General features: G+C 31.7%; 2 protein-coding genes across 15 annotated transcripts in view; one reads left to right on the plus strand and one right to left on the minus strand.

The window, feature by feature from the left end:
* The window catches only part of LOC127718394 (islet cell autoantigen 1-like), a 37,037-nt gene extending 12,091 nt beyond the window's left edge, over positions 1-24,946 (plus strand). For 13 of the 14 annotated variants that reach the window (XM_052224384.1, XM_052224396.1, XM_052224392.1 and 10 more), the window contains 8 exons: positions 4,108-4,332; positions 4,887-4,972; positions 6,556-6,705; positions 7,726-7,832; positions 8,577-8,726; positions 20,785-21,042; positions 21,848-21,960; positions 23,363-24,946. In XM_052224384.1, the coding sequence (XP_052080344.1) occupies positions 4,108-4,332; positions 4,887-4,972; positions 6,556-6,705; positions 7,726-7,832; positions 8,577-8,726; positions 20,785-21,042; positions 21,848-21,960; positions 23,363-23,470 (1,197 nt within the window). In that variant the 3' untranslated portion in view covers positions 23,471-24,946. The remainder of the gene's footprint in view (positions 1-4,107; positions 4,333-4,886; positions 4,973-6,555; positions 6,706-7,725; positions 7,833-8,576; positions 8,727-20,784; positions 21,043-21,847; positions 21,961-23,362) is intronic. The other variant, XM_052224385.1, reaches the window with a different exon arrangement.
* LOC127718393 (tripartite motif-containing protein 3-like) lies at positions 9,838-15,206 on the minus strand. The gene is made up of 2 exons (XM_052224382.1): positions 15,066-15,206; positions 9,838-11,987 (listed from the first exon to the last, which is right to left on the minus strand). Exon 2 carries the CDS (start codon positions 11,983-11,985, stop codon positions 9,943-9,945), a length of 2,043 nt encoding a protein of 680 aa, XP_052080342.1. The 5' UTR covers positions 11,986-11,987; positions 15,066-15,206; the 3' UTR covers positions 9,838-9,942.
* Positions 24,947-25,520: the final 574 nt, after the last annotated feature.

Genomic DNA, 25,520 nt, shown 5'->3' on the forward strand with positions numbered 1-25,520 from the left:
AGTTACGGGACTTATTTATTAGTAACTAAAACAGGTGTGTGTTTTTTTTCACATATCACGCCGTATCTCAAAAACAATTTATGATTATTGCTTAAAACTTTACACACTTCTTAGTTATATTAATCTTAAGATCTGTATACTTTTTGGTGATGATTCAAAATTTTATTTTAGAGATATTGAGTATTTTGTTAAAAAAGGGGGAGGGGTTTTTCACATGTCGCGCCGTATCTCAAAAACAGTTTATGATTATTGCTTTAAACTTTACACACTTCTTAGTTATATTAACCTTAAGATCTGTATACTTTTTGGTGATGATTCAAAATTTTATTTTTGAGTTATTGAGTATTTTGTAAAAAAAGGGGAGGGGTTTTTCACATGTTGCGCCGTATCTCGAAAACAATTTATGATTATTGCTTCAAATTTTACACACTTCTTAGTTATATTAATCTAAAGATCTGTATACTTTTTGGTTTTGATTCAAAATTTTATTTTTGAGATATTGATTTTTTTTTTTTTTAAAAGGGGGGTTTTCACATGTCGCGCCGTATCTCAAAAACGATTTATGGTTATTGCTTAAAATTTTACACACTTTTTAGTTATATTAATCTAATGATCTGTATACTTTTTGGTTTTGATTCAAAATTTTATTTTAGAGATATTGAGTTTTTTGTAAAAAAAAAAGGGGGTTTTCGCATGTCACGGCGTATGTCAGAAACTATGCATAAAAATTCACACACAAGACGACGGGCGTATCATGCGCTCATGGCGCAGCTGTTTATTGACTTTTTGTCAGATTTTCAGAATCCTCTGGTTTTATCCATGTAATGCAATAAAAAAGTGCCTTCCTACCCTTACTTCTTATAAAATCCTTGTTATCTCTCATAGTTTTTGAAAGAAAAAAAATGCTAATGTTAAATGAATGAAAAATCTAGAGATAATCATTTCTTGCCAAATATTCAATAACTTATATGTAAAAAAACAAGGACATGAACATATCATTTTTTATTGTGGAGCCTGCGACTTTTGTCGCAGAAAGCTCGACATAGGGATAGTGATACGGCGGCGGTGGCGTTAGCTAACTTCTTAAAAGCTTTATATTTTAGAAGCTAGAAGACCTGGATGCTTCATACTTTGTATATAGATGCCTTATGTTACGAAGTTTCTGTCTGTTATATGTCCATTGTCCTTGACCTCATTTTCATGGTTCAGTGACTACTTGAAAAAAAAGTCTACATTTTTTGTAATGTTAATTTCTTTCTTATTATGAGTAATAGGATAACTATATTTAGTATGTGCGTACCTTGCAAGGTCCTCATGCCCGTCAGACAATTTTCATTTGACCTCGACCTCATTTCATGGATCAGTGAACAAGGTTAAGTTTTCGTGGTCAAGTCCATATATCAGATACTATAAGCAGTAGGGCTACTATATTTGGTATATGGAATGATTGTAAGGTGTACATGTCCAACTGGTAGGTGTCATCTGACCTTGACCTCATTTTCATGGTTCAGTGGTCAAAGTTAAGTTTTTGAGTTTTTGTCTTTTTTTCTAATACTATAGGTCAACTATATTTGGTGTATGGAAATATTTTATGATGGACATGTCAGTCTCGCAGGTTTTATTTGACCTTGACCTCATTTCCACGGTTCATTTCTCAGTTTTTGTGTTTTGGTCTGTTTTTCTTCAACTATAAGCAATAGATCAACTATATTTGTTGTATGGAAGGATTGTAAGGTGTATATGTCTGTCTGGCAGGTATCATCTGACCTTGACCTCATTTTCATGGTTCATTGGTCAATATTTAGTTTTCTTGGTTAAGATTGTTTCTTAGAAACTATAAGCAATAGGTCAACTATGTTTGGTTTATTGAATGATTGTAAGGTGTACATGTATTTCTCGTTTGGTTTATCTGACCTTGACCTCATTTTCTTGGATCATGTTAAGTTTATGTGTTACTTGTAGTAAAGCTTTATATTTAGGACTATCAACATAAAATCAATGGTTAGTAAAGAAGGCGAGACATTTCAGTGTGTGCACTCTTGTGCTTTTTAAGTTCCATTAATTATATACTATCAATTTTAACAGTCTTTTAAAATGCTTGTTATTTTGAAACAGAGTAGTGAACATCCATAACAATTTTATTTGAGTATAAATAAATAAAACTTTGATTGCTTGATGAAACTTGAAATTAATTAGGAATATTGCCTTCCGTAACTTAAAGATGTAACATTTTTTTTAAATGGTTACAGAAAGGTGACAAAAAAATCTTTTTTACCAGGTTTGTTCTGAATTTGAAAAACTAATATATAGTTCATGGTTAACATAACAAATAAGCAAACTTTTATGCACAAAGTACGCATTCTAATGTTTAGTTGTTAATGTTATGTTCAGGTTAATGAAACATGTATCACCATAAATAACCATGTAAATATTAAATGTTTGATTTGATTGTTGATGGTCAACACTACTGTAAATTACAAGTTCACATTTTAGAAATTACAGTTAAGTTATCTCCCTTTGCCCACCAGTAGGAAACTCAACTTTTATATTGTTTTCAATTTTTCCTGCAGATTTTATTTTGTATACCCGTAATTATCATCTCTTCCATACATTTGTACATCAGTTTGTCACATAGAAACTGAAAATTATCGCTTCTTATTTATAAAACTCAATCATAGACTGTAAAATGGGAAATTTTCTTAATGGTTTTTGTCGAGCCTGCGACTTTTGTCGTAGAAAGCTCGACATAGGGATAGCGATCCGGCGGCGGCGGCGGCGGCGGCGTTAGCTAACTTCTTAAAAGCTTTATATTTTAGAAGATGGAAGACCTGGATGCTTCATACTTTGTATATGGATGCCTCATGTTACGAAGTTTCAGTCAGTCACATGTCCAATGTCCTTGACCTCATTTTCATGGTTCAGTGACTACTTGAAAAAAAAGTTCAGATTTTTTGTAATGTTAAATTCTCTCTTATTATAAGTAATAGGATAACTATATTTGGTATGTGCGTACCTTGCAAGGTCCTCATGCCCGTCAGACAGTTTTCACTTGACCTCGACCTCATTTCATGGATCAGTGAACAAGGTTAAGTTTTCGTGGTCAAGTCCATATCTCAGATACTATAAGCAATAGGTCTAGTATATTCGGTGTATGGAAGGACTGTAAGGTGTACATGTCCAACTGGCAGGTGTCATCTGACCTTGACCTCATTTTCATGGTTCAGTGGTTATAGTTAAGTTTTTGTGTTTTGGTCTGTTTTTCTTATACTGTATGCAATAGGTCTACTATATTTGGTGTATGGAATGATTGTAAGGTGTACATGTCTAGCTGGCAGGTGTCATCAGACTTTGACCTCATTTTCATGGTTCAGTGGTCAAAGTTAAGTTTTTGAGTTTTGGTCTTTTTTTCTAATACTGCATGCAATAGGTCAGCTATATTTGGTGTATGGAATGATTGTAAGGTGTACATGTCTAGCTGGCAGGTGTCATCTTACCTTGACCTCATTTTCATGGTTCAGTGGTCAAAGTTAAGTTTTTGAGTTTTGGTCTTTTTTTCTAATACTATATGCAATAGTTCAACTATATTTGGTGTATGGAAATATTTTATGATCTATATGTCAGTCACGCAGGTTTTATTTGACCTTGACCTCATTTTCAAGGTTCATTGCTCAGTGTTAAGTTTTTGTGTTTTCGTCTGTTTTTCTTAAACTATAAGCAATAGGTCAACTATATTTGTTGTATGGAAGAATTGTTAGCTGTACATGCCTGCCTAGCATGGTTCATCTGACCTTGACCTCATTTTCATGGTTCATTGGTCAATGTTTAGTTTACTTGGTTAATGTTAAGTTTATGTGACAGTTGTAATAAAGCTTTATATTTAGGACTATCAACATAATATCAATGATTAGTAAAGAAGGCGAGACATTTCAGCGCGTGCACTCTTGTTAGTGTTAATTTCATGATTGATACAATTTTGCAAGAATATCCCCATGCATACTTTTTATCTTTAATGAAATTCAGAAACAATGTGAAAAAAGTTTAAAATTAAACCTTGTGAAAAAATGCATTTCAATTGTTCGTAGTCCTGATAATTACAATTTATTTCAGGTTCAAGCACAAGTGCGGAAAACAAAAGCGAAATTTGATAAATTAAAACTAGATGTGATGCAAAAAGTAGACTTATTAGCTGCTAGTAGATGTAATATGTTCTCACATGTCTTAGCCAATTATCAATCAACGTTATTACATTTCTGGGAGAAAACGTCAAGAACCATGACAGCAGTCGCAGAAAGCTTTAAAGGATACCAGTACTATGAATTTAATATTATAAAGGTCAGTTTACTATGAATTTGATATTATATGGTTTGTTTACTATGAATTTGATATTAAAAAGGTCGGTTTACTATGAATATTAGAAAGACCAGTTTATTTTCATTGAATAGGTGATTGCATTGAAACTATGATCAACTCTCAAATAACCACATCTAAAAAGATTGATTGTCCCACATCTAGATTTGAAAATATATCTCTGGAAAAGAAATTATATTGTCACATGCCACAAGGTGTATTGGAAAGAAGACATTTGCATTTCAGAACTCGTAAAATATTTGAAATTCAATGCATTGATCCCAGATGCCACTAATAAAATGGTTCAAATTAATTATATTTAAAAAGATTTAGCGACTAATAGACTGTATTGCTATTTATTCCAAATATTTTACGGATTCTGAAAGGCAAATATGTCTTCTTTGCAATACACCTTATGGATATTCATTCCAATCGGGATAAGTTCTGAAATTACACAAGCTAGCTGGGTCCCTGTTTTCACAATAAATATTGTAAATAAAACTAGTTAGATTATAACCTTATAATCCTATGTATTTCAGGATTTAGCAGAACCAAGTAGAAAATTAGCAGAAGAGACGGGGAAAGATAAAGAAGCAGATATAGATGATGACTTTGATCCTAGCAAGTTAGTATTGAAATGATTGAATGCTTTTATATATCTATGTCTAGTCTGTGCTGTTGTGAGAAATATCAAAATATCTTCTAAAGGGTATACGATACAGTAGCAAGGGGAGATAATTAACTATCTAAAAATAACATGTTTGTTCTCACAACATTGATAATAATTGGCATAAAAAATTTGTGGAAAATTCATTCAGGTTATCGAATATGTTACTGTGGATTTGTTTATTTTTGTGGATTCCAATTTTCATTGATTAAAGAAAAATTGTATTTTCATGGGTATTTGATTTCATGGTTTTGCAAAAGTCTGCATACAAGCCTTTGAAACTTTGTATTTTGTTGAACATTTAATTTCACCTATAGGAACGAAATCCACTAAAATTGGTATCACATGAATAATGGTGATAGTGAATCTATAGTACTTTTTGTCAACATTTCAAGAAAAAATAAATATAAGATCTCTTCTTCTGTATCCTATGCCCTATATGAATTATGTCTATGGTGAAAGTGAAAGTAAACTGTATCTATTTATAGAATAGTGGTTCATTTCCTGCTTTTAATTGCATGCCTTATGTATGTGCACTGTGTATGTTGCAATGCAATCAATATTTATCACTTGTTTCACATAGATTGTTGTATAAAGGGACGATCTGCTTTGTTGCATAAGAAATCCATACTTATTAATTATACCCCTGCTTTAAAAAGGGGGGTATACTGTTTTACCTCTGTATGTCCTTCCGTCAGTTCATCCATCCATCCATCCATCCGTCAGTCCATCCGTCCCATGAATATTTTCGTTGCATTTTTCTCAGGAACTACTTGACAAGGATTTCTGAAATTTGGTTTCAGGGTTTATATAAATAAGTTACACCGTGTGATGCGTTTTCAGATTCATCACTCAACAACTTCCTGTTTACCAAAATATTTCGGCGGGGGTATCATCAGTGAGCAGTAGCTCACAGTTTTACTTGTTTTTCCTATAAAAATACTTGCCCAATGTTTTTTTGCTTGATGAATCCTGTAGTTTTGGATGCTTTGATTAGACCTAGTGTATAAATTTTATTTTCCATGTTTAATGTTGTATTTTTGCATGCTTAATTAAACCTAGTGTATACATGTTTGTTTTTTGCTTGATGAATCCTGTAGTTTTGAATGCTTTAATCAAGTCTAAGTGTACAAAGCTATTTTCCATAATGAATCTTGTAATTTTGCATGCTTATTTAAACTTAGTGTAAACATGTTTTTTTTTGCTTGATGAATCCTGTAGTTTTGGATGCATCAATTAGAATAAGTGAATAAAAGTCATTTTGCATGATGAATCCTGTAGTTTTGGAAGCTTGAATTAGAATAAGTATATAAATGTCATTTTGCATGATGAATCCTGTAGTTTTGGAAGCTTGAATTAGAATAAGTATATAAATGTTATTTTGCATGATGAATCCTGTATTTTTGCATGATTTGATTAGACCAAGTGTAAAATTGTCTTTTACCTTATGAATCCCATAGTTTTGCATGTTTTGATTGTTTATTCTGCTCGTGCTAGTCTAACTGTGTGTATAAATGTTGTGTTTGTGTTGTCACTTTCAGTTATGATTACATCAAAGAAAAATGTCAAAAACAAAGAGAAGAATTTGATCAAGAATTGTCCAGTAGATTAGAGGGGCATATTGATGACAATGATGATAAAAATTTGTTAGAAAATAATGGAGATATTTCAGAAAATATTAGTCATGACAGGTAAATCTTTATTTTGAATGATTGGAGATAGGCCAGTGTGTAAAAAAAAATACTGTAAATTCAGAAATTATTAGTGCATTTATTATTGTGATTTTTGAAAAATCAACAAAAATGCAAGATTAATTATTACGATTTCATGAAAATCTTCATACAGATATATGATTCAGATATCAGAACGCCAGTTCTTATTATTGCGATATTCACCAAGTTGCATCATTTGTACAACTAAAAACCTCTCAATAATTTCTGAATTTAAAGTATTTTGAATCATTTGGAGGTAGGCCAGGAAGTCCCCAAAATATAGTGAGAGAAAGTAGATACTTGTGGAAATTTATAATTAAAGCAAAAGTTACAAGGCTCATTTAGCACAGATTCTGGCCACATATTTTCTTTAAAGGCTTTTTGTGATAACAAAAAACCTTAGGGAAATTTGCATTGGAGTGGTTTATTTAAATATTAAGTTTGGCAGTAGTTTTAGTTTAGTTTAAAGGTTGGCACATTGTCCAGTTGGCACTTCAAAGAAGCCATGCAATGTCAAATCACTATATATATGATTTTTTTCAAACAGATTTCGTTTAACAAACAGAACCATACTCTCCAAAATTAAATTTCCTCAAAAAATTTTACTTTAAGAATTTTCAAAAGAATTTATTGCTTTGAAATAGGGTTTGAAATTCGGCAATTTGGTAGATGTCAAAATGAAAGCATTGTAAACAAAGCACCATTTAGTTAAAAATGAAAATCAACACATTTTGTTTTCTATCCCTTCAGTAAACATTCCAAATATAAAATAGGAAAATAAACTGAAATAGATGTCAATTTTTACCAGGTCTTTGAGACATGGGAGATAACTTTTTTCTCTCTATACAATATAGCAAGAGTTCTCTCCCATTGAGTTGCAAAACCTTTGATAATGCATTGAAAACTTTGGAGGTTACAAATATTTAGAAAAAAGTCTTGGAAATTTGAATATATAAAATAACATTTGAAATCAAACGTAAACAATGTTTTTTTTCCTAGGTTGATAGAATTTGAAGATTACCATGACGATGAAGGTAAAGACTCCTTACAGACTAATGGTAGCTTGCAGAATTTATATGAAGGAGATGGACATACTATAAATGAAGGTATGATTGGTCTGACTAGCACTTTACAAGCATAGATCCTAAAAAGAAAAAAAATTGTCAGTGGTTGTCTTTAAATATATCTTAATGTTTTACTCTGCAAGGATTTATAACGTTGATGGCATATACTTTGGATTCATTATTATTCGTTGGATACCAATTTTCAAGGATTTTGTGGGTACAGGTGAACCAGGAATTTAAATGCACAAAGTAGTACAAATTTTCTCTAGGCATGTATGCAGACTTTTGTAAAAAGACGAAAATTGGTACCTACAAAAAATAAATGAATCCACAGTGTTTGATAGCCTTTTATAGCTGACTGTGCGGTATGGGCTTTGCTCATTGTTGAAGGCCGTACGGTGACCTATAGTTGTTAATTTCTGTGTCATTTGGTCTCTTGTGGAGAGTTGTCTCATTGGCAATCATACCGCATCTTCTTTTTTATAATTAGTTAAATTTTTTCATTACTATTCTAGATTTTAGACAATTTTGAGCTGTGCATACTTTATAGATTTTAAACAATTTTGAGCTTTACATACTTTATAGAAACTTGTCCATTTTTTATGGCCAATTGTTGACCTCTAGATTTCTATTTGGGGAGGATGTAGTGAAAGTAAGTGTGAAATATCACATGGTACATCATTGATTTTTTTTGGCTTTAATTAAATTTAGAAATTAAATATTATTGATGACAACTGCTTGACATTAAAACACAGTCCTATTTTATGTTTAATCCATATTTTTCAGAGAACAAATCAGAACTTTCAAAAGATACCAAAAAGTCAGATACTTCTAGTCCTTTTATTGAATTTGAGGAAGACAAACCTGAGGAAGATTTCAGCGGCCAAATCATATCAACGTCGGAAAAGACGAAGTCAACTAAAGTTAATAAAAAAGGTAAGTAGACTCTCTTATAATTTGTTTAAGGGTTGGTTGACTTTCATAATATCTGCTTAGAAAGGCTATGAATTCAATGGAAGTGACTGCATAGAAAGTTCAGTTGGTATGAATTTTAAAAATGTTTCCAGTAAGCATGCAGAGAAAATTAATTTCTGTAGTTTAATAGACAAAGGAATTTTACACTACAGTATAATGTACAATTTTACATAAGAGTACAATGTCAAATTGTTTTATATGTATTATTTTGACCTGTCAGAGTCATTGGACTGAGTCTTATACATAGTTATACTGACTTACTGTGAATTCAGAAATAATTGCAATGTTTTTAGTAATAAAAAAAATGGGACAGTATTAAGTTTGCAATAATAAGAACTTCTTTTCATAACTGTATGATTTACCATTACCAAATTTTTTGTATAGCTGACTAGACATTGTAGGTTTTTTTCATTGTTGAAGGCTGTATGGTGACTTATAATTGCTTATATCCAAGACATTTGAACTCTGGTGGATTGTTGTCTCATTGGCAATCATGCCACATCTCCTTATTATAATATTAATTGGCTGATAGTAAAATTGGTTTTACCAAGTTGATCAACTGAGATGAAGTGAAGGAAAGTTAGTCTGCTTCTGGAAATCAAGGGTTTGTTTGACAAGGACCTTGTCACAGGTCATCTATTGACCTTCTTCAAAGTGCAGAGAGTGTGGCACAAGGCAAATGATTTATTAGAATCCTGATTCAAACTGGACATGACTGAGTATTTATACATCCAATGCATAAAAATGGGACCTCTTCAAAATGGGTTTAAATGCTTGAAAAGAGAAGTCCATGGGACCATATTTTTATAGCACTGTCAACCCTTTGGGGTCATTAAACCATGAAAATTGTAACCGGAAATAACTATAAATTTGAAACCAAACACAAATATTTTGAAATCAATTGTGGAGAGAGGATAAGACAACCATTGTTTATAAATATTATATTGAATGAAACCTCTTGACGTTTACCTCTTAAATACAAGGGAGAAAACTCTTAAATATTCTTCGGCTACAAGTTGATTTAGAAAGTCATTTTGCTTCGATTTGTTGGCTACTGATATATACACTGAAGTGATACCTTGATAAAGAAATTTAATTGCACTGGTACATGAAAGAAAGAAAGTGTCAAATTGTTTAAACTATATTCTGGATGCCGTTTTCACTTAGTTCTTTAACTTCAAATATATCGGAAGACTCGAACTTTGCCTAGAGCTTCTGTGACTAGAAAATGTCCATTTTTAGTGATAGCTAATCCCATAGGATGCCAGAGTCCATCACTTTTAGTCAGAAGATATTTACAGAACGAACCATCAGGAAGAAGAACGTGGATACGATGGTTTTGGTTATCGGCCACAAAAATATAACCATAATCATCACAACAGATTCCGTAGGGTTGGAGTATTTGGTCTTGTTTTGTGCCGTAGCTTCCATATTTTGCAAGATATTTTCCGCAGGGACTAAAGATTTTGATGTTTGGTGCTGCTGTGTCTGTTACCAGGATGTTATCGTTATTGGTTACGGCAACACAGTATGGATCTACCAAAACTTTCGAACCTTTTTCATCTACTGCTTCAATTTTCTGTAAAAGTTTGCCTGTTTTTGGATCGTGCACTGTTAATTGCAGTGTGCCACAGTCTACAACTACGATATGACCTTTACTATTGGTAGTTATGCCCCTTGGATGCTTGAAATGACCAGAAATAGATGAAAGATATTGACCAGCCACATCAAAAATCTTAACTTCGTTCGTTTCATAGTCCGTCACGGCAATGTTTCCGTTTTTCAGCACAGTTGCATCGAAAGGTGATCCTAACTTGTCGTCTGGCTTTCCAACGAATTCTAAAGTGAGATTACCATTCTTGTCAAAGACTTTGACTTTTTTGTTGTCCCTGTCTACGGTGACCACCTCATCACTCTGTGTGATAGAGACTCCAGTGGGCCAGACATCTTTGAAGTCATTACTTCCTTCAGCGTCAAATGTTTTCACAACCTCTGGTGAATTCTTCAGTGGCGGTAACATAGTGGTCACAGTCAGCTGACCGTTTTCAAGAGCAGACGCAGCCTCTTTTTGACTAACAGGAACATGCTCCAGTAGAAGTTTTCCAAAGAGGAGTTTAATATTTTGTTCCATGTTTGTTCCTGTGGAGAACCCCATTTTTAGTTTCTGAGTTATTCCATCAATTTGCATATTAGCAAGTTGTGTAAGACGGAAGGTGATTTGCCGATGTAAAGTGAGGATTTCGTCACTACGTCCATGATGAAGTAGATATTGAAGATATGTTGCATTATCCTGCAGCGATTTTCCAGCAATTTCAAGGTTATTGCTTTTTGTTTCAAGGTCAGACATTTCAGCTTCACATTTTTGAGAAATATTTGCAAGCATTTCAGATTTATAATTGTCAATAATTTGATGTAATGTCTTTGCTTGTGTTTCTAAATTTTCTGTGAGTTTTTGTTTGCTCTCTTTCAAAGAAATCTCGTAAGATTTTAAATATTTCACATAGTCAGCAATACTGGGAATTCGACCTTGGATGCCCTCTAATAATCCGTTAATGTGTCTTTGGTAGCGAGGTAAGGCGTCGTCAAATTTGATACTCTTATGACTATCATGCTCCTCATTTTTACATTGAGGACAAATTAAAATTTCACAGATTTCACAAAAAAAGTCCATTTGATCACCATGTTTGGTACATGGTCGTGCTTGATGTGAACGCATGTCATGATCATAGAGGCCATTTTGAATTTGTTTGAACGGTATGACACTGTGGTTACGGGTTATTTTTGTTCGACGATGGGCATCGGAACAATTGCTACACATATCGTCATTACAGTCTAAACATAGATATTCAGCCGATGTCTTTTTCCCGTCAAATTTGCAGTAATCACATGCTCGTTCTTTTGGATGTTTGTATTCATGGATATTCAGTAAATTAGACAAGAATGGATTTTCAGGAAATGCAGTGGCTCCCTCTTCTGGAATTCCTATAAAAGACTGACATAGAGGGCACTGTAATCTGTCAACAGAATTGTCTTGATTTGTTGTAACTGGTACCTCATGTGATATATCGTCAATGCAGGTCTTACAGAACGTATGTAGACAAGGGAGAATCTTGGGGTCCTGATAAATCTTGTTACATTTGGAACACTTCAGGAATTTTGATTCGATTAGTTCAGCAAGGGTTATCTCCTCCTTTCCATTCATAATTGTTGCTGTAGTCATCCCTGAAAAAAAGAAATAGATATTAAAATGATGTATTGAAATTACTCTCATGTTATGTGATATATGTGATTATGTGATTTTAAATTTTTGCTAATCGACCTAAAATTGTAAAAAATGGATTGATCAAAAACATTAATTACTTACTTACTATTAATAAAAGAAAATTTACCTTAAAAGATGGAATAATATCTGTATTAATTTTACAGCAGTATAATTTCCTAATGTTAGTACATTCACAGCAGTGTGAAGAATTCTAAATTTAAATACTTGTTTACTTAAATAACCAATTTTCCAGACTATTTCACATGTATATGTAATTTAAAAATGAAACACATCACTTCAGTAGCCAGGGACAACAAACTTTCTATAAAAAATTCTGTATTAAATATTGATAAAGCTGATTAAATTGATTAATCACTTAAAACATATTTGATCGAGATAATCACTTGATTGATGACAGGAAAAAGGAAAATTACCTATTGATTTTCATTTAACTGATTACTGAAGTGAGAGAAGTTCAATGGAGCAATTAGTGTAAAAAGGTGACATTGATTATGGACTTTAATTTAAGGTTTTAACTTATAATCAATCAAATTTATTGAAAACAAATTTCATTTCAACACTTTAATTGAATTTTAGAAATATTGATAGAAGTTTATAAAGTTAGTATTTTAATAGAAAATACTAAAGTACTGAGGTAAAGTATATTTGCTTAACCCATATGATTTTAATTTGCAAATAAAATTGATATTATATTTTATCAATATGACTTAAATTAAAATACACTTTAAAACTTGCTGGAATTGATTTCTTGGGGTGTGATAATGTTTTAAGTCAACATTGGATGCAACAGATATTTAGTTATAGAGGTTTATTCACAGCTTACCTTATATAGTTAATGTGATTCCCTTGTTTTTATGCCCTACCTACGATAGTAGAGGTATGTTTTTCGGTCTGTGAGTCCGTCATTCATCCGTTAGTACGTCCGTCTGTCGCGCTTCAGGTTAAAGTTTTTGGTCAATGTAGTTTTTGATGAAGTTGACGTCCAATCAACTTGAAACTTAGTACACATGTTCCCTATGATATGATCTTTCTAATTTTAATGCCAAATTAGAGTTTTCACGGTCCACTGAACATAGAAAATGATAGTGCGAGTGGGGCATCTGTGTACTATGGACACATTCTTGTTTTTGTTGTTTTTTTAATCTTGATATGTTTATTCAAAATAGTTTAACAAGATTTGAACATGGGTAAAGTAAACTACTGTGGCCTCTAATTTAGACCCATAAAGTGTCGGCTGTGGTCCATCATTGAAGACTACTGTGACCTCTAATTTAGACCCATAAAGTGTCGGCTGTGGTCCATCATTGAAGACTACTGTGACCTCTAATTTAGACCCATAAAGTGTCGGCTGTGGTCCATCATTGAAGACTACTGTGGCCTCTAATTTAGACCCATAAAGTGTCGGCTGTGGTCCATCATTGAAGACTACTGTGGCCTCTAATTTAGACCCATACAGTGTCGGCTGTGGTCCATCATTGAAGACTACTGTGGCCTCTAATTTAGACCCATAAAGTGTCGGCTCTGGTCCATCATTGAAGACTACTGTGGCCTCTAATTTAGACCCATAAAGTGTCGGCTCTGGTCCATCATTGAAGACTACTGTAGCCTCTAATTTAGACCCATAAAGTGTCGGCTCTGGTCCATCATTGAAGACTACGGTGCAATAACCTGTTAATGTCTGTTTTGGGATTACATTAGTTTACCCATTATCACCATATATTATTTCATGTACAGAGATTTAAATACTATTACCCCAATTTTATGTAAAAAAAAATAAATAACCTTAATGAATGCAGTTACCACTATAAGTCTAAACTGAAGTTTTGATATATGGAAAGACCACTTTGTCTGATTTTTTTAAAGACTTTTGTTAAAATATTTGAAATAGGTCCCACCATGATATAGCCTTTTTGCATTGAAGCAGTGTTAATCATCAATCAATAATTGTTTAATGGCATGGGTAAGTGAAATTCTTGGAGCTCATTAGAATTTTGACTGGACTTGGCTATTTAGGCAGGATTTACAACTATGAAGACAATCACTTCCCCTTATTAACCTCTTCTTTACAAGTCACATATCAATTTTCTATGCTAACAATAAATTAAAAATTTAAACACCAATGTATTTGCTTATTATATTATAACGGGAGGTCAGTACATAATTTGGTGTGAATTTGTTTAAACTTTGTTTAACTAAGGTTTATACGGTCCACTGTATAAGAGATCTATTATGTTAATTCTGCAACAGTGTACATTAAGACACTTTAATTGAAAATCCTAATCCTTGGCTTGACATGAGGCCAGTTGGATTAAAAGGTTTAAAAGGAAAATCATAATGAAGGGACGATTTGGTATTGTGTCTTTTCTTACATACATTTGTACAATAGGCCTTCTGTCATAAAACTTTTTTCAATACTCTAAGTACAAAATTTGTGCTCGAAAATGCTAAATCCAGTTTTTTTATTTGTTGATTTTTGAATCTGAGTACAACGATTACTACCCTAAGCCCTGGGATTACATTTATAGAATAAAATTGAAGTGCAGTTAAAGGACAAAAACTAAATGTCAAATGAGTTCGAAATTTTTCAATTTTCTGATTTTTATTAATATAGATTGTGTGTGTGAACTCCTGCATTGATGTCTGTTTTTATACATTTCATATAAACAAATTTAGTACAATTTTTTCAGAAAGCACATGTAAATAAGTGTGAAAATAATATTGCTTTATATATAATCAGCTGATGTTATGAATACTTGTAATTGAGTAAAGACTGGATCAAATGTCCAGTAAGAATCATGGAGCATTTGAATGACTTACATTTTGGAAGAAAAAATGTGAAGGCCAAATTTTGGTTACCTACTTGGCATATCTAGATTAGGAAAATGTTGCATTTTAAAAAAAAATTATTTCATATATTATACGGAGAAGTTTATCAATGAATGAAATAAAATACAGTTTAAAAAGTTGAAACTATTAATACTAACTTTTAAAATCAATAAAAAACAGATTTATCTTACCCCAGATATAAGTTTTTTTTGAATCCTGAAAAAATATGTGACTGTTATCTCTGAGTTGTTATGTGGCCTGTTTTTCACATCTCCAGGTGAAAATTGACAGGTAGAAATGATTTTACCTTTCAAAAACTTATAATCATAACGTTCCTATAGCTTATATCGTAAAAGTATTTTAAAGGGATCAGTGTTAAATACTTACAATTACTTAGTTTGAAATGTTAAGTATCCATGCTTCAGTAATTTGAGCTTTCTTTTTACATGTATTTAATGGAAGAATGTGAATTAAAATAAAAAATTAAATCTTGAAAATGATTGATAAGGGTATATTCTTTAAAAAAAAATCTTGTGTTAATAGTTTAAAGTTTAGATCTGAGGATTTGTGTTAAATAGCTAAACAAATAGATAGGATAAAGATAAAAAAAAACGTATAAAAATTCATTGACTATTTTCATCTATTAATCATATACTACTAGAGTGCTTATACTTACTGTGAATTTGTGGATGATGTTTTGTTCATGTTTATAGAATTATTCACTAGTGAAGAAATTCATCACGATTTGTGTCAGACTTTGTACTTATACTTCTTGGTTGTATTAAAGAAACCAATCATATTGAATGTACCAAAATTATAGTGGTTTATTTTAGATTCTTTTTAAATGATTTGATGATTTTGATATTTGATATATTGATTGGTGTTAAATGCAACTTTCAGCACTTTTGTGCTATTTTAATGGCGGTCTGTTTTATTGGCGATGCTGGAGTGCCTGGTGAGAACCATGACCTTCGGTAGGAAAACTAACAATCCTAGTCAATCAAGATTGGAGTTTGAACGCACCAGCCATGTGAGGGATTTGAACTCAAAGCCTCAGTGTTGACAGGCTAGTGATACAGTGGTTAAATACTTAGACCACTCAGCCACCGAGGCCTCCAATATAGGTTATAAGATAGAATGAAGTTAACATGAATTCTCAATTTCTCTCCCGATTTATACTTTCCCTGATTTGTTTGATCTAGGTTCTTCATTGGTCAAAATACAGAAAACCCAGATTGCTGTCATTGTTACAGCTCATTCCTTGTTTATGCTTATTATCAGCAACATAGTGAAAACAACACATTAAATTTGGATTCATTATTATCTTCCCCTTGCTACTGTATCATATATATGCTAATACATTTGTATGTGGTTATAATATACTATTGGTTATAATGCTTATAACTTTAATTGTTAGCCAGATGCGCATTTTTAAAAAATATTGGTATTTGTAGATCTGTGAATTCTGCCACACAGCTACGACAGCCCCTGAATAATAATAATAATAATATATAATAAATACTTTATTTAATGAGGGTAAAATCAGTTACTACAATACCTGATGCCCTCTGAATAACTCAAAATATACATATACATAAATACAACTTATCGTACTTTTCGGAAAATAAAACGCACCCCTAAATATTAAAGGTGCACGGCTGTTTTTTGGGGGAAGAAGTGTATTTTTCCTTACATAAAATGCACCTGAATATAAAGCGCACCCTGATGAAAACGTAGTATGCATTCTACTGACCTGGTACTATGCAAAACAAATGGTGAAAAAACATACAGCTTATATGTGTTACGTTTCATGAACATAATTCCTTAATAATGTACAAGACATATCTATGGATTTTTAGACTATAGATAAATTTCTGTGATAATCATTATTTGGTTGGTTTTACATGTTGTTTATGAATCTGATAATTAACTTTTTTTTGTTCTAGAAACAAGAAATTATGATACCTTTGTTTGAACTGTTCTATCTTTTCTATCTTTTTTTATTTCTACAGTATTGGAATATTGAAATGTCTTTTTCATAAAATTTGTTTGCGGACCTTGAGTAAAAAAAAACTGTTTTATACATGTGTGAAAAAGTCCTTTTTCAGATAGTGTTATCTCAACAGACAGGTAATAAAGATATCAATCTGTCAAATATAGAGTCTTGAGTTAACAGTTTATTTACTTTTGTACATATTAGGGATTTAATATCAGGGCTGATATTGACAAATGTAAAATTTACAGCCGATTAAATAGAAATATTGAAGAAAACTTCACAATTTTGTAAGATTTTTGTGCATTCTGAGGTATAGTTAAGGGTACACATAACATATTTTTAGATAGCATTACACAATTTGAGTTTTAAACACAAACAATTGCTCACTTAAACTTTTTTTATCATTGGTTTATAACATATATACAGAGCTTAAGACTTTTGATCAAAATTTGATCATAAGTCTTAAGCTCTGTATATATCAAGAAGATTTACTAGTAGATAAAAGTTAACCATTTGTTCATGTTTTTAATGTATTGAGAATTTATTTTTGTAGTATTAATGTACATTTGTTTATGTTTTGTAAATTAAGCCTTTAGCCCAATAACAGGTGGTGTTAGTTTCATAGTAATTTGAAAAGATATATCAGAAGAATATTTTTTGTTTGGCCAATTTTTTGCACTCTGGGCACAATTGGCTAAGTGAGCTTTTGCTACAACATGGCAATGGTCATGTTTTGTCATCCTCATTAGCTTTTCCAAATACATTCTCATCTGAAACTACTAGGTCAATTTGATACCGATGTTGTCACGTGAATAAAAGTAGATGTAGGGTATACATCAATGATGCCTCAACCCAATGACATGAATATATATATAACCAAAGGACATCTAGACGTCAACATTTGGTCTTCATCAATACACAGGTCAGAATGTTTCTTAGGTTATATGATTGATAAATTATTTCCAGGGTATCTGTCTGCCAATCAACATGGCTGTCAAGTCTAAAAATAGAACTTAAGGGGAAAATGCAATGTCTGCTTTTCTAATATATTAAAATGATCAGAATGTCGAATTCTACTTACTGTACATTTCTACCATGATTATAGAAGTTAATGCCCTTATAACAAAATTGAAAAGTAAACAAATGGAGATTTACAAGTTATTTCATTGGTCGTTTATACAATGATGACTGCTTAGTGAAGAGCCACATACTTCTGGAATGACAATGGTAATGTAGAACAGACTATAATGAAAATGAATTTTACCCAGACCAAATGACTGTGTAATTTGTAGGTAAACAAAATTATTGAGTTATTGATAAATTGTATTGGTGTTTTTCATAGGAATGTATAGAGCAATAAAGCTACTGTAATCTATATTGACATTTTAAGTGGGACTTACAATGAATGAATGCTTTATTATATATAGAGGGTTTTTGGTGGGGAGGGAGATGGAAAAGGGGTGTATGGAGATTGTACAACAAGTGCTACACAACAGCCTTGTTTTGTTGGAAGGTAACAGGAGGGTCTGGAGGGGGGGGAGGTCATTCATTTCTTCATTCTTTAACTTTTTAGACCACTTTTCTCTATTCTTTATCTATTTTGACCATTTTTCTCTATATTTCACCACCCTATTATTTTGCTATTCTATTATTTTTGGCTTATATATTATCTCTATTCTTTATCTTTTTTGCCCTTCATTCTCCACTTATTGCCCATTATTCTCTATTGTCTAAACCCCATCCAGACCCTCTTACCGCGCACAGGAAGACATGTCACCTTACCTAGATACTGTATTCTTACTGAGCAGACCAGTTTTGGCTCTAACTTCTTTGTGTTGTATGCTTAGCAAAGAAGCAGCAATTACCAATTTTATTGCAAGAGATCAAAACTTTTACCTTCTGCACTCCAAGTTGATATCTCATTGATGTTAATCTAATATATCCTTTAAAAATTTCAATATAAGTTAAATTAAGTCTGCTGAATTTATCATTTTGAAATAGATCTTGTTACATATTTTTCATGTCAGGCCTTTTACAGTTAAGTATACTATATGGGTTTTTTCTCATTGTTGAAGGCTGTAGTGTACAGGGGTCTATAATTGCTTACTACTTTCATTTAGACTATGGTGGATAGTTGTCTCATTGGCAATCATACCACATCTCCTTATTTTTATAATTTGCTGTAAGTTATGTTGTATTAACCACCTACACACCCCCAAAACAAACTTAGACATAATGGATTCATGTGAAATGAATTTCACAGCAGGGAAATAGATTACATAATATCTTTGAATGTGATTTAAAACTCATTTGATAAAGTTATGCTTTTGTAAATTGTATGTATAGGCGGAGTTGTTGCAAATAAAATCAGATTGAAATGTAACAATTTTTTTTGTTGTTTTTTTTTTTTTGGCAAAATTGTCTAAATTCTTGGGTTTTTTTTTTTAAGAGAAGTAATCTATATGATTTTTGGTAATTTTACATGCGATTAACAAGAGTTTTTGACAAGAGTTCTATATTAACCCTAAATTGATTTTGTGATTTACGAAAGAAGAATGGGTCTGAGGTGATTTTGTTGTGTTGTGAATATATGATTAAAAGTTTTCTTTTGTTAGAACATATGAATAAGAAATGATTTTACTTTATGAATGATTTAAATACCCTTTCAGCAATTACAGAGAAAATAATGGTTAAGAAAAAAATATTCAAAGTGTAGATAAGAATTCATAAATAATGATTGTTAACAACCACACACAGTAATGGAATGTGCAGGTACTAAAATATAGCCAAACCTGTGCATATAAATCACCCACAGGAGATTTTGTCCAGATTAGACAGGTGTTATTGTACACAGGTTGAATTACTTAAAAATTTTCATTGAATAATATATATTACAAGAGTTCTTTATAGATAGGTTTGGGTAAAAAAAAATTATAGACAGGTTTCACTGTACAATGAAATATTGAAACATGAATTTTAGATTTGTATTAAAATTAACAGTAACAGTTAACAGTCAATTTATCTGTGGTCATATATAGTTCCTCACATACACAAGCTTTCAAATGTTTGATTTTGTGTAATTTTCATTTAACAAATGGCCTTGATGTGGTTCATAAGTGTTTCTCGTTTCTCGTTTTTTATATAGATTAGACCTTTGGTTTTCCTGTTTCAATGGTTTTACACTAGTAATTTTTGGGGCCCTTTATAGCTTGCTGTTCGGTGTGAGCCAAGGCTCCGTGTTGAAGACCGTACTTTGACCTAAAATGGTTTAATTTTATAAATTTTGACTTGGATGGAGAGTTGTCTTATTGGCACTCATACCACATCTTCTTATATCTAATTAAGAATCATCTATGTCTATAAGATATACCGGGGTAGCCAGAATTTGAAAAAAATGAAATGAAATATATTCAATACATCATGTATTATACATGTTTTGGAGTAAGGCTAGGGACTTTAAGATAGAAAGTATTATGAAGAAAAAAAAGTTCTTAAAAGAGTTATTAAAAGTCATAAAAAAAGATTGATATGAGAATTGAAATTATAATAGCAGATACAAAGATCTTACTTTGAAAACAAGACAGAGAGGTCTTAGTAGTTCAACTACTGCATCCCTAGCCTGTCAACACTGAGGATGTGAGTTGAAATGCTGCATGTGGCAGGTGTTGGTTCTGTGGGGGAACTCCAGATTCCTACACCAATAAAAACTTGCTGTCACAAATAGCCAATAGTGTTAAAAGTGGTGTTAAACACCAAAAATCAATCAATCAAAAAGAAGATGGTGCAGAAATTTCAAAAAATTATTTTTAATTTTAAATCCTCATGTCTAGAAGTTATATGAAGAATTTTTAACAGGAAGAATCTTTAATACATGTGATGATTATTTCAGTGTGAAGTAAATTTTTCAATTTCAGATAAAGATTTATTGTCAGATGACCTTGACCCTGATGACACAGATAAAGATGACATGACAATATTGAATGAGATTTTGAATGCTCCGTCTACAGAGGAGGATGAGTTCAGTGCGGAATGGCAGGCTGTGTTTGGAGATGGTAGATCAGCTACTACCATGGCAACCAACCAAGGGAGTGAAACAGAACAGCATGCTGACTTTATGCCTTCAAATTTATTAGACTTGAACAAACAGATGACGGGTATCAATCTTTCACAAGGTATGCCATGCCAGTTTTATATTCTTTCCTTTAAAGATTTTAGTTCTTATTTCTTGATGTTTTTTTAAGAACATTATTGATTGATTGATTAATTGTTGTTTACATAACATCCAGGGGTTAACACTTCATGCATATTCATGACTAGAACAAATAAACAACTAAAAAAATAGGTGTAATCTGCAAAGTGGACTACAGTGAACTATGGTGGAGGACATCAAATTGAGATGGCCACTCTAACAATATCTAATGGATTCATTTTCCCATTAAGCAGGCCATCTACAAACATCTTAGAGTGCTTTTTAACTAGCAGATAGTGTGGTTATTCTCCATACATGAGGCATCAGATTTCAACATCCCCATTCAGACCAAATGTGATTGTGTATTTTTACATCCTGCACAGCCAAACTGAGACCCAACTTTAGCATAAGGCATATTATTGCTGACCATCAAAAGCTAAATACATATGCAAGAAGTGAAATGTTCAAATAGAGACTAGAAAAAAAAATACAGGAGCGACTAACAAAATCTAAATATTTATGCAAGAAGTGAAAATGTTCAAATAGAGACTAGAAAAAAAACAATACAGAAGCAACTAACAAAATCTAAATGGGAAAAATGTAGAACAACTTTGAAAATTCAATGACATCAGAGCAGCGCCAAGTTACATAAATGTGTAAATGGAATGGATAAATATATTTGGGTTATATTCATAAAAAGAATGAAGTTAGATAGATATACATAATTTTTTAAACAATATATAATTTTTAATAATTTTTGATTAATTTGATTCTTATAATTTATTCAGGAGAGCCACAACAAGGCAATAGAGTTATGGGCCCTGGAATGCCAGGGCAGATGCCACCAGGTGGTTCTGGTCAAAATCCTCAACAACCCAAAGCTAAATCACAGAAAAAGAAGGTTTGTTATATTCTTTCTTCTTTCCTTGAAGAGTTATGAAACTTTGAAGGAAAATGACCTTTCAAATTTTATGCAATTGCTTCCTTGCTTTCACTCTTCATGTGAACTATTTACATGTCTTTACATACAACACTGAAATAAAACAACAATGGTTGTCCTTTCCTCAAAGCTTTCATGCTTTTTGATTGAAATGTTATTAGATTAATTGATCAACATTTAATTCATAATGATTATATTACATATATGTTTCGTAAGAATCCTCACTTTTTGATTGGCTGAAAGCAATCGCGAGGCATTCCAAAATTGAATTGTATTTCTCTATGAAATTCACATTCATGACGATATATCTACAATGCATAAGAAAACAAAGAAAATCTTGATATAACTCATGATTACATATATAGTTGTAGCATATAAATATACAATATTAGGTCAATGTCAGAAAAATATAAACATTTTTTGTTTGAGGCTAAGAAACTGGGGAAAGGCGAGGTTGTACTGAGTCCCTCCCCAGTTTTGTGCCAAATACAAAAAAGTTTTATATTTTTCTGACATTGACCTAAAATTGTTTTTATACTGCAACTTAAATTAATACATTGATAGCTATTTAAATTGTAACACAAATTTCAAACTTATTTTCATCCCTTAATGAACCGGATTGTGGAGAAAGTGATCCAAGATGAAATTGGCATTGCACAAAATATAGCTGTGTTACTATATTTAGGAAATAAACACAACTAGTTGCAGTATAAATCTAGTTATGAGAGTTAATATGAAGCTTGTTTTTTTTTTTTATTTTATAGGGTTGTAAAAGCATTGATCATGCACACAGTTTAAATATGTAGCACAGAATACAAAATGTGCTTCGATCAATGCTTTTACACCCCAATAAAATTACAAAAAAGAAACAGTCAATTCAATTGAATAAAAGTGGATGTGGAATAGCATGGTCAGGCAGACATCTAACAATGAAAGGACATATGAGCATCAATAAGAAACCAACTGACTGCACTGAGTATGATTGATTGATTGTTGTATTTTACACCACCTTCAGAAATAATTGCTATGTAGGGGGTGGTCAGTTTTTATTGATGGAGGAAGCCAGAGAGAACTACTTGTATGCGACAGGAAACTGGCTATCCTAGTCAATTAAGACTGGAGTCGAATGAACTTGCTACATGCAGGGATTGAGTTCACAACCTCAGTGTTGAAAAGCTTTGCAATACAGTAGTTGAACTACTTAGACCACTCTGCTACCGAAGCTCCCTGCATTCAGTTAGACAGCAAGGTAACAAGAAAAGCATGCATCAACAATGTTGTCATGTTAGAGACGTCTATATGAATGGTAATGTTGAATATATTTATATATAATCTATTATAATCTTGATATCTTTTTTAACAGGGGCAAGACATGTCAGCCTGGTTCAATCTTTTTGCTGATCTTGATCCATTATCAAATCCTGATGCCATTGGAAAGACTGAAGAAGATATGTCCAATGCCCAGTTCTAGGATCTGACTAACGACCAGTTGTAAGATCTGATTAATGACAAATTTGAGGATCTGACAGAATGTTTTTTTAATGTGCAATTATAATTGAAATCCTGTTGTTACATATTTTCAAGAGAATGTTTTCAAGTAGGTTGAAGAACTGTATTTTTTATTGTAATTTTCTACTGGTTATTAATAAAATGTGACATCTTTTTATTCAGAAAAAGACAAAGTCCGCATTCCATGAAAAAATATCAAAATACTTTTCCTTAAACATTATTCTCCCAAACATTTATATGTTAGAAATATTTCTCTCTCAAGTTACTTTTGGTTATTCAATTTATGCAAAATTTATATAATGAGAGTATGCATGTCGGTGAAAAAATATAAAAATCAACCATTTTCTTGTCAAAATTGAATATTGGATGCTCCACTTCAATTTTTTTAAAGATGGCTCCAGGATAGAACATAGAGGGCGTAGGCCCCCCTTTTTGATCGGCGAAGCAAAAAAAAAACAACATGGTTCTCCTGATTTATATGAATAATGGTTCAAAAAAGTTTTCAGTAATTATTACCTTTTCTAGAATAATTTCCCCCCTATTCAAAAATCCTGGATCAGTCCTTGAATGTTGACTTAGTCTATTTTTTCAAGTAGCACATGCCACCTATTTTAGGATTACATTCTTAGTTTCTTTTAATATAATTGTACAGGACAGACCTGGTTCATAAAGATCTATAAACTAGAAAATAACTAAAAATTCAAAATAAATGATTTTTGATATTAATAGATAGCATTAAACTATGATTTAGGTTTCACATATTAACCTTGAAATTAACACTTTTAATATCTGTCAGTCTGTTGTGGATTCATTATTATTTGTCGGGTGTCTGCCAATTTCATGGATTTCATGGATAGAGGCAAACCACTAATTAAAAAAAAAAAACGTTCAACAGAAGTATATAAAGTTTCCAATAGACTTGAAAATGGAAACTTTGGCAAAACCACGAAATCAAATATCTAGGAATATACGAATATATTTCAATCCATGAAAAAATTGGTACCCATGACAATAAATGAATCCACATTATTTATTTGTATATTTATTAATTTTGCAATCCATGATTTAGTTATTAAAGTAGTGTGTTAACAAATTTTCTGACATTGACATAAAAATAAAATGATGTAGATGTCTTTTACCAGTATAGATCTGAAATAACTTGAATGAATCTGTATTTTTGTCATAATACCACAATCTGTCTCTCATTTGATCTTATTTTGTTAATGCGAATTTTTCAGGGTTTTTAAAACAGAAACATGGCCTATTTGCATATTGTATTTATTTTTCTGCAGTATTTTTCATAACTAATAAAAACTTAGCTATGCTAATCTTTGCCTGAATACACCAGAGGAAATTTAGTAGTAAGATTTGGATACATTCAAAATATTTACTCATATATAATTGCAAAATAGTTGAGGAATAAAAAAAATTCACTCCTTACATTTTCATATTTATAATTTATGTCATGCACAGTTTTCATTTTGCAAATCCCCACAAATTATTTTAATTATCCTTAAATAATTCTTGATTGAAATTAGAATTGAGCTTTCTTGACTCTTCAAAAAATGCCATAAAATGCAAAAGATTTTTTTTCATGGTCATTATATTTGTGTTTATAGATTTACATGTTTGTATGACTTTGATGTTGACTACGCATTTAAAGGAAATACTGATTTATTTAATGAATGGCTATTATTTATTTTGAATTTATTGAACCATAAAATTAATTTTTGACTCTTGACCTTGAATAATCCGCGAAGCTGATTATGTAAAATGTGAAGAGTCAAAAATTAATTTTATGGTTCAACGAATTCAAAATAAATTATTGTCATTCATTATAAATAAATTTCTATCAAAAATAAGACTCAAAGAGCTTTTTATAATATTTATATTAACAATAACAACGTACACACATGTTGGCGTATGAATACACAACGTCAGAGGGGGCGTGTCGCCATAAAAATTGACAACATTGAAAATAAAGGTAATACTTTTAACCAATCAGAAGACAG

This window comes from Mytilus californianus, unplaced genomic scaffold, assembly GCF_021869535.1.
Source record: "Mytilus californianus isolate M0D057914Y unplaced genomic scaffold, xbMytCali1.0.p SCAF_10, whole genome shotgun sequence".
Classification (NCBI taxonomy): domain Eukaryota; kingdom Metazoa; phylum Mollusca; class Bivalvia; order Mytilida; family Mytilidae; genus Mytilus; species Mytilus californianus.